General features: G+C 43.7%; 1 protein-coding gene across 1 annotated transcript in view; it reads right to left on the bottom strand.

Moving 5' to 3' along the window:
• LOC134537091 (dorsal-ventral patterning protein Sog) overlaps positions 1–12,939 on the bottom strand; it is a 121,210-nt gene that overhangs the window by 39,804 nt on the left and 68,467 nt on the right. The window contains exons 2-3 of the mRNA XM_063377362.1: positions 7,752–7,855; positions 4,437–4,566 (exon numbers count right to left, since the gene is read on the bottom strand). Of these exons, the coding sequence (XP_063233432.1) occupies positions 4,437–4,566; positions 7,752–7,855 (234 nt within the window). The remainder of the gene's footprint in view (positions 1–4,436; positions 4,567–7,751; positions 7,856–12,939) is intronic.

A 12,939-nucleotide genomic window follows, 5' to 3' on the forward strand; every position in this document is an offset into this window, starting at 1 on the left:
GGACACATCATGTCGCCGGGACGTAAAGGGCGCGCGTCGCGCCCAGGAGTGGCGGTGACGTCGCGCTCACCTGTTAGTAGAGGGAGAGAGGTATTTCTGGTCCAGGGTTGCGCAAGCCGCCGTCACCCTTGTCACCGTCTCTCTCTCTCCCGCGCGACGCGCACGGGGGCCCCCGCTGCCGTTCTAGACGATGACATAGGAGCGCCAGCCCTCTTCTCCCCCACTCCCCCTGCCCACCCCCACCCCCCGGACCCGCACCCCCGCGTTATTTTCAGCTGTCGCTCCGTCGGGCGGGGCAGGTGTACGTCTGCGCGCCCGTCATCCGGCGTCTGGCCCGCCCCTTCGGGCCCCGCCTCCCAGGGCTGCCAACTAGCTTAGAATACATATACTGTATAGAAGTCGCCAGCCCAGGTTAACATTTCTAATACGGTTTTGAGGTAGTTGGTTAATTCACCGTCCGCAATCGCCACCATCTCTAGGGCATCGACTTGCGGTGGTCCCTAGCGGACAAGTGTCGAACTCTTCAAACACCCCTTCTCCCTCCCGTTGATCGAACTTGAGCTGCAGCGAATGATTGGTGGGGGGTGCGGGGGAATGACAGCGGGCGACAGCGCTGCGCTCTAACGCGTAAATAACAACTAAGACGATACAGGGCGTTACGGCAGCGCACTGCAGCGGTGAAGTTCCCAAGCTGCTCATCATACGCTCCTGAAAAACGTAGAGTAAATCCTATCCACTCGCGACTTCTATACAGTATAGTATATATATTCAAAGGAACTAGCGAGGGTGATTCAGCTACAGCCTGGACTTCCAGCACCGATATGGTTCATTACTAGAAACCTGAAAAATTCGCGGGTTAATTTCGGGTTATGATAAAATTAAAATAATTATGCCTTAGTGCTGCTTCTGTCATTGGTTCACTGTTAAACTGGAGGACTGAGGGCCAATCAGAGACCCTCACTCATAGAAGTGTTGAATCACAGGCCACCCAGACGAGACGATTCACAAGTCAACAGCTATGAACAGTTGGCATTTGCCCGAGTGTGTACAGGATATTGGAGTCTATCCTGGAAGTCAATGAACCCGCGAATTTTTCCTGTCTCTACGGATAAGTGATCTTACTATGGATAAGGGCGGTTGTTTGCCGTGGGGAAATGTATATTTTTGCTTGGCGTCAATGAGCTTTGTTTATGAATGCGAAATATATCGTCCTACTGTTTCTGTTCAGCGAAATAAGCTTGAACCATGGATTGGCCCTGCAGCGATTTTTAGGAGGGAAGGTTTTTGAGGAGTGAGGGAGGGGGAGATTTTTAGATGATAGGTATGGAATACCGTTTAGTAAAAATTAAGAGTAACAAAATTTTGAAAAGTAACAGTCCTTAGTCTATTTGAACGCATTTCTGACGTCTTTAAAAGTCATACCGCCACTGGTTTTAATTGTAGTCGTTATGAAAAACTACCATCATCTGTCAAATGTGTCTTTTGTCTACAATAGTACAAAGAAGCGACAGAGCTATGTAAACAACCCTGGCCCAAAAAAAATTTCGCGATCAAAAAACTCATCATTGGAGCCTCATCTACATCGCATTTCCTTCATTTCCTTACTAACGCAGAACAAATATGGAAATTTTCTTGAAATGAAGACAAAAAGAAAAATTACAAATATTAATTGTACCATAGTAAGAGACCGGAGAAAATTGCGGATTCAATTCGCGGTAGTCTAGAATCCAAACTTGTTCAGCCTCATGCTGATTCGGTGTTTGGACCAGCGTTCAAGTGAAGGACTCTTGCGCCAATGCCAAACCCTCAATGGAAAGTGTCGATTCACAGGCTTCCCAGCTGACACGTGACACGAGGCAGTAGCCAATGAGAAAAGTGTAAATTTGCCCGAGAACGTATGGGATCGTGGAGTCTATCCTGGAAGGCATTGGAACCGGGAATTGTTCCAGTCCACCGCCATTAATATGTCTGAGTCACGCTGGTAATTTTCTGCTTGGAGAAAAAATAAAACCACGAGATCTGGCAACACTGTGACCGGCTTGCGGCCCCCCCCCCCCCTCCGCGGGCAACCTCCCCTCCAAGAACCATACCTCCGTCTCTCTCGCAATCAAACGCATCGCGCGGCTAATCGTGACAATCGCCGTCTCTCTCTCTCTCTCTCTCTCTCTCTCTCTTTCTCTCTCTCCCCTCCTCTCACGGTCGGAAAGTTCCGCTAGGGGCGTCCGTCAGTTGCCAGACCCGGGGGTCACGTGACTCGTCTCAAGTTCAACACTTTCTGACAGACACACCAGTGAGTGTTACTCGTTCACCAGCTTCAACTGCCACGCGGCGCGTCATATGCTTGTTTAGCGAACACGCCTCAAGAGTTTTTAACTCTCAGCTTCTCTCGTGATCTTTACACGGCAAAAAAAAGGGGGTTGCCTGTAAAGTCTGTTTACGGACGATAATTTTACGTGATAACTAGAGACCGGAAAAATTCGCGGGTTGAATGACCTCCAGGATAGACTCCACTACACTCTACACACTCGGGGCAAATGCCACCTGTTCATTGGCTGCTGACTTGTGAGTCGTCTCGACCGAGTGTCTGTGATTCGACACTTCTATGAGTGAGGGTCTCTGATTGGCCCTCATTATCCAGATTAACAGTGAACCAGTGGTAGAAGCAGCGCTAAGGTATAATTATTTGAATTGTAGCATATCACGAAATGAATCCGCGAATTTTTCAGGTCTCTAGTGATAACGTCATAAGAAAACATTGATGAAAAGTTGCATACTTTTTAATTTTCAAATATTATTTACAGTTTTTGCAAATTTAATTTCAATAATTTGTTGAAATATAATCACGAACAACAGTTAAAAAGCCCGCCTTAACGTGTTTGATATTATAGAAGATTTTCCCGCACGGTGGTTGGCCTGTTCTTGCACGCTCGGCTCAGGCGGAACGTGACAATGAGTCATGCTTTTTCGTGCGTGCAGCCGGCGTTCATCGATTAATAAGACGTTCTCACGTCAAAAAAAATAAAACACGCCCACAGCAAAGTATTTATCGCGAATAAACTTCCAGACCAGCTGTGTGTTTAAGCTTTGTAGCTTTGTCTGTGTTTCGTGGTTTGGCGGGGTTTATTCAAAGTAAATGTCTACTGTCGGCACACCAATCACAGCCATCCAGCGCGGAAGCAAACGCGTCCTGATTGGCCCGGACAAACAATGGCTTCTCTCGCAGACGGCCGCCAATCACAATGCAGAAATTACTGACGCAGAAGTACCTTATTGCAGTCTAGTAAGCGAACAGATTGTTTCACGAAAAATCACTGTCTCCAGTGAGGCACGTACTTGCATTTGGCTTGGCCAATGATAATGCAGTCACTGTACTACTGAATGTACCGCCATAACAACAACATGTTTCGGTATGTATAATTTATTTACATTATAAATATTTCCATTATTTAATAAATAATTAAAATTAATAAATTAGAATAATCATTCAGCATAATTATTGATTTTCATTATTTATTAAAATACATCTCTATTATTTTACTGAATAAAAAAATTAATTTAATACGTGTTATTATGTTAATATTGAATACTGAGCATTTATTAAATTTGATTGAATTTATATTTTACAAACCGTATTTATATCACTCCAGTCATTTTACATTTATTTCTATTAATTGTTCGAATGAAAAGTTATGCTAATATGTTTAAATTCTAACGCGCGTATATAAGTAAATGCACCCATTTGTTATTAACTTGTGCCAGTTATAAATTGTGAAGGAAGTTCTCATTTATTAAGATTCCGAGTTTTGTGCTTTTAACGTCTGAAACTATAAGTTGTGTGTTTCAAATATATTACAGTTCTAAGTCGTGTGTTTCGAAGATATTACAGTTCTAAGACGTGTATTTCGAAGACACTACAGTTCTATGTCGTATTTCAAATATATTACAGTTCTAAGTCGTGTGTTTCGAAGATACTACAGTTCTCAGTCGTGTGCTTAAAATATATTACATTTCTAAGTTATGTGTTTCAAAGATATTACAGTTCTAAGACGTGTATTTCGAAGACACTACCGTTCTATGTCGTATTTCAAATATATTACAGTTCTAAGTTATGTGTTTCAAAGATATTACAGTTCTAAGACGTGTATTTCGAAGACACTACCGTTCTATGTCGTATTTCAAATATATTACAGTTCTAAGTTGTGTGTTTCGAAGATACTACAGTTCTCAGTCGTGTGCTTAAAATATATTACATTTCTAAGTTATGTGTTTCAAAGATATCACAGTTCTAAGATGTGTGTTTGAAAGACAGTACAGCACAGTTCTAAGCAGTGTGTTTGAAAGACAGTACAGTACAGGTCTAAGATGTGTGTTTGAAAGACAAGACAGCACAGCACAGTTGTAAGAAGTGTGCTGGAGCGGGCAGCGGGGAGACTCACTGTAGTCGTCGGGGCAGGTCTTGCAGCAGCGGCCCGGCATCAGCACCGGGTCCTCGCAGCTCGGCTGGGGACACTCGCTCTTGATGTTGCGGCAGTGCGTGCGCGCCACGATGCGTCGCTTCTTCTGCACCTGCACGCACACACGCACACACTCGCTCACTCGCCGTCAGCAACCCCTCACTCACTACCCCCGCACACACTTTCCCCAGCTGCACACTGCCGGCATCGACGCATCAGTAGGGACCGGGAAACATTCACTGTTTCGATGGCCTTCAGGACATTCCCCTGTACACTTGGGGCAAAATAACGCTAGTTCATTGGCTGTCGACTTGTGAGTCGTCTCAGCTGGTTCGTCTGATTCGATCCTTTTTTTGGGTTGAGGGTTTATAACTGGTTGAGATATGCCAATATGAACAGTAAGCCAATAGAAAAAAAACCTCTAAGAGGCATATATGTATTTGAATTCTAGCCCATCGCCGAATAAATCCGCGAATTTTTCCGGTCTCTAAAGTTAATCGGCGAAATTTCTGCATCTCTCAAAGTTCTGCCTTGCCATTTTACAAGTGATATCTAGAGCCACGGAATTTTCGCGCAATCATTTAGTCGCAAGCTAGAATGCAAACCTCCACACTGTCGCACTGCGTTCATGATTGGACCGCAGTTACTTGGACACGCCCCTCTACGACCGTTAACCAAAAATGTCCAGCTAGGAGAGAAGTAAGCGAATCAGGTAGTGCCAAATAAGGATAAAAATGTTCTCGCTAAGAAATCAACCAATGGGAAAGTAAACATGGGTCGAGCACACCTATAACTTTGAATTCTATCATGAGGCCAGAGGAATCAGCGAAATTTCCGGGACTCTAGTGATATCTTTGACAAATGAGTTTCTAAATCCTTGAAAAAGTATATAAAAATAACTTTTACAGAGTGGTTCCGCACCTCACCTCCATAGATGCGAGAGACAGTGCAAGAGAATAGTTTTGGGAAGTTAAAATTATATTTGTGGGAGTTGAATTTGGCAGACAATGGGGATGAGTGGCTTCTCTTGCAGAAGGCCGCCAATCACAAGAAAGATACAGCAGGCGCGGACATACCTTACAGCAGTCCAAAGAGTAGAGACCTGTAAAATTCGCGGATTCATTTCGCGATAGGATAGAGTCCAAATACTTTTGACATTATTTTGCTTCAGTGATTGGGCCACAGTTTATCTGAAGGACTCTGGGCCAATGAAAAATCTTTAACAGAAAAATATTAGCGAATCACGATCATTCCAGTCAACAGGTGTTACGAGTCGGTAACCAATCAGCAGATGTAATTTGCAAGAGTGCATAGAGGATCATTAAGTCTATCCATTATGGATTTGAAATCGCGAATTTTACAGGTCTATACCAATGAGCGATCAGAGTCGTCGTCCCCCCCCCCCCCCCCCCAAACATATCCCAAAATCCAAAAAACACATGTTTTCTAGGCATCGACAGCAAGGTTTGGCGCGAAAGAGGGTAAAGAACCCGTAGGACGTGGAGTAATACGTGGGCAGGGCCGTGGCAGGAATGCGATGCGGAGAGTGCTAGTTATGCGGAGAGCTGAGATCATTCCTCGTCACTTCAAGTGCAGGTAAATGCGCCTTACCCGAGCAGAATAAATTACCCCCCTTCACATCCAACCACACTTTTTTTCCCCCCCCAAACACACACAAAAAAAAAAGTACTCTGTCGTCGAGCGAACAATGGGACAGTCCCCGACGCGACACCCCAGTAGAAGGACTGCGGGAAGCCTTCTACTCGGGGCACGCCGCCGCCTGGTGATTGTCGAGCGCTGACGTCACCGGCGAGTGTTCTGGGCGCTGCTCCCAAGCTGCTCCGGTGCAGCATGTCTCACACGACACGGCGTTCGTCTCGTTGTTGCCACGTACTTCCGTTCCAGGGCTACTCCAGTGAAACTTATCCGCCAGAGACCGGAAAAAATTCGCGAATTCATTCGGCGATATGCTAGAATTCAAATACACATAACTTTTTAGATGATTTGGCTATTGGCTTACTGTTCATTTGGAGGAATCTCAACCAGTTATAAACCGTCAACCAAAGAAGGATCGAATCACAGACAAACCAGCCGAGACGACTTACAAGTCGTCAGCCAATGAACTTGCGTTATTTGCCCGAGTGTACAGGGGAATGTGCAGTCTATCCTGAAGGCAATCGAAACCGCGAATTTTTCTGGTCCCTAGTAACTGGTAGGGACACCTGTATTTCGCGAATACATTTCGTGTCAAGGTATGTCACAAAACACTGTAGCTTTTTCTTAGAGTGATGGCGAATCGTGTGCGTGCAGCAGTACGGTATCCACATTCCCATTGGCCCCGTCAAGTGCGGGAAAACACCTCTCACCGACCACAGCCAATAACTACAAGAAAAATACTACGGTGTTTCGCGATGTACCTAGACACGAAATGTATTCGCGAAATACAGGTGTCCCTAGTAATTGGTCTTGATAAAAAAAAAAGTGACGTCTTAAATATGCAATGGCTAACTTGGCTTTGGGAGCAGAGTACAGATGGGAAGTCGCGTACTACAGATATGGACAGATGTCGACCTTAAACCTGTCAACCTCCCAATATGCTTTACGGCCAAGACTCAAATGTTTCTGGTGCGCTCATGTGTGACTTCTGACCCCAAGTGACAGATACTGCAGATGATAAGAGATAAAAAAAAAAAGAAGATATAATCTGGAACAAAACTCTGTGCGAGCTCCAGACACATCACCGCGCACAAACAAACCGTTAACGTTATCAACCACAAAGAGAAAAAAACAAACACTATGGACGTGACAGTTTTCAGGTCAGATATGGCCAGCCGAAGTCTGTTTCTTTTACCAAGAGACGCTGATTTCATATACTGATGACCTAATTACGTCACAAAACAGCACCATTTGCACACATGTCCCGTTATTGGTGAACTATCCATAAACTATAGTTAGGGGCCGGAAAAATTCGGGGTTTCGATGGCATTCAGGATAGACTGCACATTCCCCTGTACACTTGGGCAAATAACGCAGGTTCATTGGCTGCCGACTTGTGAATCGTCTCAACTGGTTTGTCTGTGATTCCATCCTTATTTGGTAGAGGTTTTATACATTATTGGTTGAGATTCGTCCTGTTGAACAGTAAGCCAATAGCAAAATCATTATAAAGATATATGCATTTGAATTCTAGCCTATCGCCGAATGAATCCGCGAATTTTTCCTCTCTCTAGCAATGAGTTGTGAGTAAAGGAATGCTTGTGTTGTGTGGTGTGGTTGGTGGAGAGCAAGTGTACTCACCGCCACGCACTCGCACTTGATGCAGTACATGACGCCGAAGGGCGGACCCAGGTCCGCGAACCACGTGGAGCCCAGCTCCTTCATCTGCCGCCCGAACTGGCACTCTGCGAACACAACACACACACACCGCTACAACATCCTGTACCTTGGGCTTAACTACACTAACTACACAGGGTGAAACATGTACACACGACTTGTCTCAAGTGCTTTCCTTAGGATGGTATACGCCTATGAAGTTGTAACTGAACAACAATAATTGAATGCAATTCGACAACCACCGTGAATTTTGTCGCTGTAGCAAAAACATTTAATTCAAGCAACTGGGGCTAGTAACACACAAACAAAAACAAAATATTTGGAAAATAAAGATGTTTAACCAATAATTTCAATTAATTTTTTTTTGCTAAAACCGAAAAAATTCGCGGTGGTTGTAGAACTTCATACAACGAAACATAATTCTGAAAAAAGTTTTTCATCCCCAACTTTAGAGACGTAAATCAGCCTTGGGAGGCACTTTATACCTTAAGCTGTATAGATGTTTTCAACTTATTATGTCATACTGAACCTACAGCCAAAGTTTGTGGATGGCTTTCGACTCAGCCTGTACGTGTAAACATTAGTGGAGGAATAGATTGGCTTCTGGGTTGTAGCCGTGTCCTTGGCGAATAATTCACCGACGTTTCGGTCGACATTGCAGTCGCCATCATCAGTAGAAACTGGAAAAATTCGCGCTTTGGATGACCTCTAGGATAGACTCCACAATCCCCTACATACTAAGGCAAATGCTACCTGCTCATTGGTTACCGACTCGTGACACGTGTCAACTGGGACGCTTGCGATTCGATACTTTTTTGGTTAAAAGTTTTTCATTGGCTCAAAGTCCTTCAGATAAACTGTGAGCCAATCAGAGAAGCAATATAGGCCTAAATGTACAGTTGTTTGGATTCTATCATATCGTGAAATGAATCCGCGAATTTTTCCGGTCTCTAATCATCAGGAAGTAGTTACCTACTGTTACCTGATGATGGCGACTGCAATGTCGACCAAAACGTCGGTGAATTATTCGCCAAGGACACGGCTACAACCCAGAAGCCAAGCTACTTCAGACGGTGGCTTTGAAAGCCTGCGAGCATTATTAGTGGAGAACGTCGTATGATAGAGCAATACATGTCAACCAGACTTTAAAATAACTTTACGATCTGTTCATAATATGGTGAAACTTATTTCTACAGGTCCTGCAAGGTACATTTATACTTCTAAATGAATGCGCGAAATTTTTGTATCTCTGTCATGGATTTCGAACAAGATAATAACATTGTGTCGCTTGCCAAACTGAGACCAGGAAAATGGGTCGTGCTAAAAGGAAGACGTGTTGACGCCATTCCAGACATTGTGAGGGTCACCAGGGAACAGTTGAGGGCCCTTATAATCATAGAGTTAACATCGAGATTAGTGCGCATCGCTAGCCAAGGAGGGTGTTTTTAAGGAGATTAGTTCAAATTTGATGTTCGTAATAAAATTGTTCACCGTATTTTTTTGATCACAACCCGAACATCAACTGTGACACCAGCAGATCCATATTCAGCTCTGTTCAAGGTACTGAATGTCAGTGGTTATTACCAGCTAGCCTTGTTGTATGTCCATGAATGGCTTTGTTTTTGACGAAAAACACTTTGTGTCTCTAATAACCTTCGCGTTGGCATGACGCCCAATTCAAATAAAAGTAAACTCACTCAGTTCGAAATAAGGCGACACAGGTTTTAACAGGTGTTGCAGGAAACATTTAGACCTCTGACGGATGAACATTATGAACGTAACTAACCAAAAAATCGCATGATTCATGTAACACAAGACTAGTTAATTTACTATCAATATTATTTTTTTAAGATGTAAAAGTCTGGATTTACTTTGCAGCTCCTATCCAAAAAGGTGTCTCCAATCATCAGTAGAAACAGACATGTTTCCCGGGAAAATATGACGGCTTGTTTCTCTTCAAGACATTGCGTTCTTACTTATTGGCTATGACTATGAGTGGTGAGAAAATATGTTGATTTAAGAATAACACTTTTTTTTTTGCGAGATGTAACATATCTAATAAATTTGCGTAATTTTCGCTCTAATTGGCAAAATGGTAAACATAAATGCTTACCTCCTAGATAATCCTAACAATTTCAAATCTTGGTAAATGTTTTCTTTCGTAAACGCAGGCCTTTATATATATATATATATATATATATATATATATATAAAGTTTTTTTTTCAAAGGATCAGATTAGCTGCAATAACTATGAAAATAAGCATTTTTAAACATGAACAAAATTCGTGTTTTCTATGTAAGATAAATTAGAATCATTTAATCAATTCAGTATTTGATTACACTACGTTTTAAGAACATTACATACCAAAATGTAATTCAAACCTAGCATATACTGAGAAAAAGCAATCATGTGGTTTTCAGTTCTGAATCAGCGGTTTTAATACTATTTTTTTTGTAAAAAAAATTATTTCAGAGTAAAATTCATAAATATCTCCAAAATCTAGTGTTTTAACCAGGCTAATTCTCACACACCATGTAGATTTTTTTTACGTCATTGTTCCTAAAGGCTATTTTAACTCGCCTCCCTTACATTATTTTGTTGTTCTGCCACAAAACATTTTCAACAGACATAACAGATTTTGACGTGATAACGTCTTATAAATCGACGAACGCTGGCTGCACACACAGAAAAATTGTCACGTTCCGTCTGAGCCTTGCGTGCAAGAACCTGCCAACCACCGTGCGAGAATATCTTCTATAATATCAAACAGGTTAAGGCGGGGCTTTTTTAACTAATTGTTCGTGATTGTATTTAAAACAAAATTATTTAAATTAAATTTGCAAGAACTGTAAATAATATTTGAAAATAAAATTAAAAAGTATGCAATATTTTTCATCAATATTTTGTTTATGACGTTATCACGTAAAATTATCGTCCGTAAACCGACTTTACAGACAAACCCCACTTTTTTTTTGTTTATTTGCGCATGCAAGAAGTCAGCGACGTGTTAGAGAACCAAACACCCGGCGACATCGCCGACTTGGCTTCACAGAGCCACGGGCAGGCTGGAGCGGTAGGGGGGGGGGGAGATACGCGACCCCGACCCGCTTAGCGCCGGCGCCAGGTGAGCGTCGCGACGCCCTAGTGGCGCCTCCCCGGGGGCGCGCCCTGGCGCCACGACGACCTCGGGCGCCACGCGGGGACGTCTGGATGCGTCCTGCGGAACACGCCTGATCGTCGCGTCCAGGAAGCGAATGCTTCTTACTTAACCATCCTCCAGTCTTCAAAAACAAACACCGTTCAAAAACTGCATACGGAAACAGAACTACTATTATTCCGTCCTCTTCGTATTCGTAAGCCTCGATCTCACGCGCCATGTTGAATTTTTATTATTATTATTATTATTATTGCATCATGAAGCTAGCACTGTTAAACAAATATGTTAACATATCCACAAGGAATTCCTGTAGAACTTAACTGCAACAAAAAAAAAAAAAAATTTTGTTTTTAAGGTGGGAAAAGGTTCAGGGGTCTTCAAATTATTATTAAAATAGCAGTGATTGCACACACGTCATTGCCTAACGTCTAACCTCTATGCATAATTAGAGACCTGCAAAATTCGCGGGTTCAGTGACCTCCAGGATAGACTCCGCTACACTCTACACACTCGGGAAAATGCCACCTGTTCATTGGCTGCTGACTTGTGAGTCGTCTCGACTGGGTGTCTAAGATTCGACACTTGTATGAGTGAGGGTCTGTGATTGGCCCTCATTAATCCAGATTAGCAGTGAACCAGTGGTAGAAGTAGCACTAAGGTAAAATTATTTGAATTGTAGCATATCACTAAATGAATTCGCGAATTTCTCCGGTCCCTAGCTATAACCAGGCGGTGTGGCGTGCAGGGGGGAGGCGACGCAACACGCCCCGGGTGGGGTGGAGGGGGGAGGAGGGGGAGGAGGGGCTGGAATGCGACGTCAGCTGCGAGGGAACAGCACATCCGCACGGGCGCGCGGCTGTTACAACCACAACCAGCAAAATGTTTGCACGCTGTTACGACATCCATCGGTGCTAACAAAGTGTTTTTTTTTAATACAAATTGTTACGATTGTAAAAACAGGTTCGGAAAGGATAGCCTAATTAATCAAATACAGTTTTATTTATAACATTTATATTTATACTATTAATTTAAAACATGTAAAATGTGTCTACAAAGTGATCACGCTGGATCTCGGCTCGACAGTGGCTCCCCCTACTGCTCGTCCCAACACACACCACAGTCCCCGATACACCAGTCTCCGCACACTAGGCCCGTCTCTCGTCGCCCGCTATCGCTCGCCAAGGGGTCATCGCCCTCTTTGCCTCAGCCACATCTTCTTTTTTAAGCTACTAGTTAGTACTTTAATAAGATACGTGTGAGTTAATATACAAAGCAAGATCCCTAACGTATTGCGAATTAAGTTGAGATTTCCAACAGCCTGCCTTCTGCGAACGAACCCGACATAAGCTTAACGATTTGCCGCCTGTCAAGATCAGGAAGTTATGAACAATAATTAGACACGTATTGTTTACAAGCAATCCTTTAACAATGTGTAAAAGATTGTTGAGTATGAAAGTGTTTACGCATGGAACATGTTAAAATTCAAACACTTAACTGCATTTGAACCCGGACAAAAGAAGCTATGCGGGATATTTCATAACCTTGAAGACATGCCAGTCTGGTGACAGTCCTACAGTTCAACTGAAGGAACAAACGAAGGGGAGGTCTGATGGAGGCTGGAGACGTGGACAGTACAGACTCGAGACCTGGGCGTTGACGGGCGACAGACTGTGGCCTTGTCTGCTCCCGAGCCGGGGGGCTACGCCCTACCTCCTAGCCCCCCTACCCCCTCATTCCATTCCACTAATCCTGCAGACGCTCCTCTGCCGTGGAACGCTAACGGGACCGCCGCTGGAACAATAGGGAATTGTTTTCTGAGAGGAAGGCATGGTTGAGGGGTGGGGGGAAGGGGGACCTATTCCAGCCGCGGACCCCCTTAACTCCTCCCCCTCCTCCCCGCAGAGCTACGCGACCTCCTGAGGGTATAGCTCGGCTCGGATCTAGGCTCGAGGATACAAGTTAAAATAAACGACTATAAAGAATAGGATTGGTC

The sequence above is a fragment of the Bacillus rossius genome, chromosome 11 (assembly GCF_032445375.1).
Source record: "Bacillus rossius redtenbacheri isolate Brsri chromosome 11, Brsri_v3, whole genome shotgun sequence".
Classification (NCBI taxonomy): domain Eukaryota; kingdom Metazoa; phylum Arthropoda; class Insecta; order Phasmatodea; family Bacillidae; genus Bacillus; species Bacillus rossius.